Source organism: Cibotium barometz, chromosome 22 (assembly GCF_041138505.1).
Source record: "Cibotium barometz isolate CiBa-2024 chromosome 22, ASM4113850v1, whole genome shotgun sequence".
NCBI lineage: Eukaryota > Viridiplantae > Streptophyta > Polypodiopsida > Cyatheales > Cibotiaceae > Cibotium > Cibotium barometz.
Window position 1 is genome coordinate 46567444 of NC_141067.1, and position 6123 is coordinate 46573566.

Sequence of the window (6123 nt, forward strand, 5' to 3'; positions counted from 1 at the left end):
GAGGCATCAAATCAATGCAATGTGTGGTCTCTATTTTCAATCATCTGTAGTATTACTATGTTCTCATTTAATGCTAATTGTTATTATCATCCTCCTTAATCAAGACTTGTATGTTGCATTGAGGAGTGAGAGAGTGATTGCCTTGTGTGGTGGTATGAGCAACTCTACGGTGAAAGCGGGGAGGTGGAGCTTGGAGAATTCGAGCTTCTCAAGTGAGCTTGGAGACCTCAAGGGACACAAGTTCGAAGCATTGGTAAGTGCCCTACGACGGTTGTGTTTTATTGCTCGTGAATGCATTGAGTTCCCTCTTGGAGGTGTGGTAGCCCATAACATAGACATGTTTTATGTACCGTGAAATCTCACTTTTTTTGTTGTGAAAAAATGGTGAGATAATGGCAGTATTTTCTCGATTTATTCACTTAGTCTTACCTTAGTAAACATCTATACGTACTTTTTAATTCTCTTTGAAAGATCTATGGTGGGTGGAAAAAAAACAAGGTTCTGGTCTTCATGGTTACTTTTCTTCTTTTTTTAATTTACAAAGATGATTATTGATCCATACATCGAAATGCAAAACTATGTTACATAGTATTTTGGTCGAATATATAAACTATATATGGTAAGAATTCTCATTGAGATCACTTCAATTTTAAATTTCCTCTTAAACATGCAAGGAAATTCAAGTAAAAGAACACACAATAGGATAATAACCTTGATAGGATAAAGAAAATGCAAACATTATAGTAATGGTCTCAAGAACATTTTCTTGCAAGATATACTACGTGTCACAAAATTTTCCATGTTGGTTTCTGCAGCTCACACACCTGTCTACTGTCCTACACGTTCTTATAGAAGTGTTTACTTATTGTCAATGTTTCAAGGTCAAATTAATTGTGGACAAAATATTTCCTATGATAATGATAATACATCCTTCTTTTAAGATTTATGTCAATATTATATACGATTTTAAGCAACCCCTTAATTCTTTATGTTCAAGATTTTGATTCTTAATGAATGCATGACATCATGAGTATTACAAATTACATTTTGATCAACTTAATCATATGAGTTTAAAATCACAACTCATAATATCACCATTCTGAAGAGATACAATTTTTTCATACACATCACATCATTTTGTACTCTAGTTCTTATAGCTCATGTGCCTTTACAGTATGCTACATATTTGTATTGAAGTGTTTTTGTCAAGGTTAGTGTTGCAAGACCAAAGAAATGATAATATACTACCTATTCTTTCTTTCTTTTTCAAGTGGCCTTTGGCTCAAGATAGTCCCATAGTTACCAAATTTCACTGCCCATAGACAGCCGCCCGTAGGCCTTTATTTATCCACCCGTAGGTCTGCCGAGGAAGCAAAAGGGGGGTTTTGAACCCAGGACCTCTTGGTCCTAGGCAAACACCTTCACCAGCTGAGCTATCACCTCATTGGCAATATACTACATATTCTTATACAAGTGTTTTGCTAATAATGACCAAAATTTTAATGAATGCATGAATTCATGAGAATAGCTCATCACATTGAAGCTTACAATCACATTTCAAATTATATCAAGCTATCAAAACAAAGCACTTCCCTTTTAATTGAAAAAACTGAATATGTAGCTGTCCAGTCTTTATACTTCTGAAAATCAAGACGCAAATTAAGGCCCAAATTATATTTTGAGTGAGATTACTCATGAATAAAATCTTGATAAACTCCACGAGTTCACGAACCTTGAGCCAGGACACGTGATGTGCAAATTTATGGCTATGCAAACATTTTCATAGTCACTGGAAAATATCATTTTTAACAAGAGATAGCACCTTTCCTTGGGACTTATTAAGGGAGAAAGGAGAAAGCCGTTTATTTATACTCTCCAAAGCTAATTCATCTAATCTTGAGATTCCAAATATTGGTTTCACGCTTGAAAACGCAGTAAAGCTTTAATTCACTATACAATGGAGAACTTAGACGAAGGCCCCTACCTGGAGCTGGCGAACTCGAAGAGCGTTCCAGTGGCGGAGTACATTGCGACGTCCACCTCCGCATCGAAGATGACGGAGAGCTCGTAATCCTCCTTTCGTAGCCTGTTGCGGCGCTTGGAGAAGGTGAGCCGGCGGTTGATGGGCTTCTCGATTCGACTGACGGGGTTGGTGGCGCGGCCCTGGGTGGCGGACAGCGGCCCCGATGATGGTCGGTTTTCCGCAGGCGCAGGATCATCAACCAACAGATGAAGGGGAGGAGCCATGTCGGCGGCTGCAGCTGATCGGGAAATAGTGGTGCGGGACGACGTCATTTTGGCTTGGCCGATCTTGCAAGTGCGAGGGTGTGAGCGCGGCAGGCTGCAGGTAGTGTTAAAAAAAGAGCAGGTCGCGCAAGATTTCCGGTTAATAATGGCGAGGCACCACCACCCTCTTAATAACCTTACGGTTTCCACTCTCTTAATAGCTTACGGTTTCCGACGTGCTTGACGTACCTGCCGGTGCTGAGTACACAGCGCATTGCAGTGCAGGGGCCAGCTCTGGATTGGCACTCACACACTCATACACGAACCAAGTTGGCCAAGCACCCTGGCGAAATTTAGGAGGATCTTACGGGCAACTGCCTGCTGGGAGTTTAGAAATTGAAAGACAAATTGGAAAGAGGCCTTCTTAAGAAAAAAGCATACCCTACTTGGAAAAAAACACTGGTCCCAACCGGAGGATTTTACGGGCGTGAGTCGTGTGCACTTATTTTGCAACTTGCAGTGGTACACGGCGACTTGAACGCAAGGGTGCTTCCATAACTTCCATAGTGCGCACGCCATCGGGCAAGGTACGTTTTCAACCCACCATGAATGGCACCAAATTTCAAAACTTATAATATTAGTGTGGAGAAACTGTACAAAAGGTACCAAAAATATCATGGGCCAAAGACTATGAGCTAGAGACTATTCCAACTCATTTACATTGCTTACATAACATATCCTGTCGATCATCTTCCCACACACAAATGAGGATAGGCTCCAAGACACGTGATACCCAAGCTGCATGCATGCAATCATCATAGCTTCAGTGGTGCATCCTTTAGGGGCCAGCCTTTCCAACACGTACTTGCCAGTCCACACCTTGACCACTGGTCTGGTCCCCTAGGGGTTCTCAGTGAAGGCCACAAATGTTTCATTACGGTGCTTTTCCTTGAGGTACCATCTTTTGGTCTTTGGCCCAAATTTGAGAGGCCTAGTCTTCACATCATATCCTAATCAATCCTGCATGCACCCAAATATTAGACAACCTAGTATGTACAAGGGTCTGCTGAAATCAGCAGATCAACTGATCCTAGTTTGCAGAGAGTATAATGCCTGAAAAATATTAGCATCATTTAGCTTGCTAGAATAGTATATAGACTAACACAAACTGTAAGTACATTTATACATACCTTGACCCACTGGTCTGGTCCCCTGGGGGTTCTCACAAATGTTTCATTACGGTGCTTTTCCTTGAGGTACCATCTTTTGGTCTTTGGCCCAAATTTGAGAGGCCTAGTCTTCACATCATATCCTAATCAATCCTGCATGCATGCAAATATTAGACAACCTAGTATGTTCAAGGGTCTGCTGATCAACTGATCCTAGTTTGCAGAGAGTATAATGCCTGAAAAATATTAGCATCATTTAGCTTACTAGAATAGTATATATATTAACACAAACGAGTACAGTTATACACAATTCAACCACATTTAGACCAATATTCCCCCCTTTCTGAAACACAATACTATTTCTAAATACCCATATTTCCTATAAGTAGCCATATCTAATAATATTAAAAACCAAGTTAGTGACATCTTCAGACTCCACCCCCCTACCTAGAACCCAATCCCCCTAGTGACATCTTCAGATTCCACCCCCTACCTAAAACCCAATCCCCCTATAAGCAGCCATATTAAAAACCAAGTTAGTGACATCTTCAGATTCCACCCCCTACCTAGAACCCAATCCCCCTAGTGACCCTAAACACCTAAGGACTTGGCTACCTATTTTCCAATTCTAATCCAAGAGTCCCAAATAGTAGGGTGATCCAAGAAAGCATGCCTTCCATCTTCCAGAGTTGATCTGCGCTTGGGGTAACAACCTAAAGTGAAGCTCCTTTGAAGGAGTTTAGACCCAATGAATTCCCATAGTCGGGACCTTTCCACGTAAGGTACCCCTCAGGACTAAGTGCCACGGGGTCTTAAAGACCCTTGTCAGATGACATCAATGGATGATATTGATCGAAATCACGACGTCTTTATGGACTGTCCGAATAAAGTAAACTAGGTCTAGTAAACTAGGGTGAAAAACATAGAATATAATGGCTTGAAACCACATTTTTGTTGTTGCTTGAAGGTATAGTGTAGTGGTAAGATGTTTCCAATGGTGACCCAAGCTCTTAAGTTCAAATCCTCTTTTGCACATAACATCTTGCTCCAAAATTTTCTAAGTCCGAAACCCAAATTCACCCTCATTCCATGATGTAAACTAAGAAGTAAACTACGATTTTCTTAGTAAACTAGGAAGTAAACTATGCCCGTTTACTAAACTAGAAAGTAAACTATGATCGCTTAGTAAACTAGGAAGTAAACTATGCCCATTTAGTAAACTAGGAAGTAAACTATGATCGCTTAGTAACCTAGTTTACTGGCCCTAGTTTACTGTATCCGACGACCCAAAAAAGGCGTCGTGATTTTTTATCAATGACATCCATTGATGTCATCTGACAAGGGTCTTTAAGGCCCCGTGGCACTTAGTCCTGAGGCAAGGTACCCCATTGTTGATATCCGACCCACAAAAAACTTTATTAAAAAAGATTGGAGTCCAGTGTTCGTAGAAATTATTTTTCCAACAATTCAAAAAACCTTCAACCTCAAATTTTGTAGGTTTTTTTATAAATTTTAAAAATTTCTAAGAACTAAAATCCCTTAAGGTTTTTGGGTTTTTGTGAATTGTTATTTTGAAATTTGAGGGTTATTTTTTCAAAATTTGCCATTCACCTGACACTCAATCTCAAATTTTCATGAACACTGCTCGAGTCGTATTCACGAAAAACCTAGGTTTAGTGTAATGTGAATTGTTAAAATTGAGATTTAGCCTGAAAAAATATAATTAAAATGTTTTTATGAATTGTAATTTTTAGAGTTATTTAATTATTTGACCTTTATTTAAAATTTTCAACATTTAAAAAATGTTAAATATTTTGGATGTACCTTTGTGGGATGAGTGGGATGATATAGAAAGTTTGTAGGATGATGAACCTGAGTTGGTTTCACATCACATACATACATCTGCTTATGATTCACTTGTACCTTAACCATAGCATCCCCAAAGGAAGTACATCAGGATCTTGAGGGAAATCTGCCTCAAAAAACATACTCTTCAAGAGCATCCTCTGTCATAAAATCAGTCACTACTTCCTTGCATTCTTCCTGTATGGCCTCTTCTTGTTGGGCAACCTCATCACTAAGCACTTCCTCATCAATAACCAGGGCAGCCATCTCTGCATCCTCCTCACTGGATGAAGTGTCATCTGTTCCCTCACTAGTAGTAGTGCTACTAGTCGTATCATCAACACTCGAATCAGCTTCATTTTTCCCTTCATCATCAACAGGCTTCTGATCATCCATATTAAACTGCTTTTTATCCCCTCGTCTATCATACAGAGTAATGACCCCTTTCCTCCTATCTTGAATAGCCTTCACCGCTCTCAACCATGGTCTTCCCAAAATGATGGGGGAATGCACCCATTCCTGCCGGCATAACATGACAGTCTACAAGCACCTTTACATCAAAAGCCTGCAGTTCTAACTCCTGGATCACACCTAAGCATTTGACCTTCTGGTGAATTGGCCAACCGAATACAGAAACCAGACGCTTCAGTAATGTGAAGACCAAGCCTCTCCACAGTTGATAGTGTGATTACGCAAATTTGTGCACCACCATCTATATATGCCTCTCCCAGATTCTTCTCTTTGTGCCATACATCCACCACAGGACAAATATCAGGTAACTCCTCAATAGATAAAACAGTCACTATTCCTTTGGCAGGCTCCTTCTCTCTCGGGTTCACAAGTCTTTTCCACTGACGTTTCAATTTGGGAGCTAACTCTATCA

At 40.1% G+C, this 6123-nt stretch overlaps 1 protein-coding gene across 1 annotated transcript; it reads right to left on the reverse strand.

The window, feature by feature from the left end:
* Positions 1 to 1839: 1839 nt before the first annotated feature.
* LOC147626670 (agamous-like MADS-box protein MADS3) lies at positions 1840 to 2336 on the reverse strand. Its single transcript, XM_086816971.1, has one exon. The coding sequence runs from the start codon at positions 2293 to 2295 to the stop codon at positions 1981 to 1983; it is 315 nt and encodes a 104-aa protein (XP_086673097.1). The 5' UTR covers positions 2296 to 2336; the 3' UTR covers positions 1840 to 1980.
* Positions 2337 to 6123: the final 3787 nt, after the last annotated feature.

What these genes read in the sequence shown, in the direction of transcription:
- LOC147626670 (XM_086816971.1), bottom strand. Translation starts at nt 2,295, where the DNA reads ATGACGTCGTCCCGCACCACTATTTCCCGATCAGCTGCAGCCGCCGAC.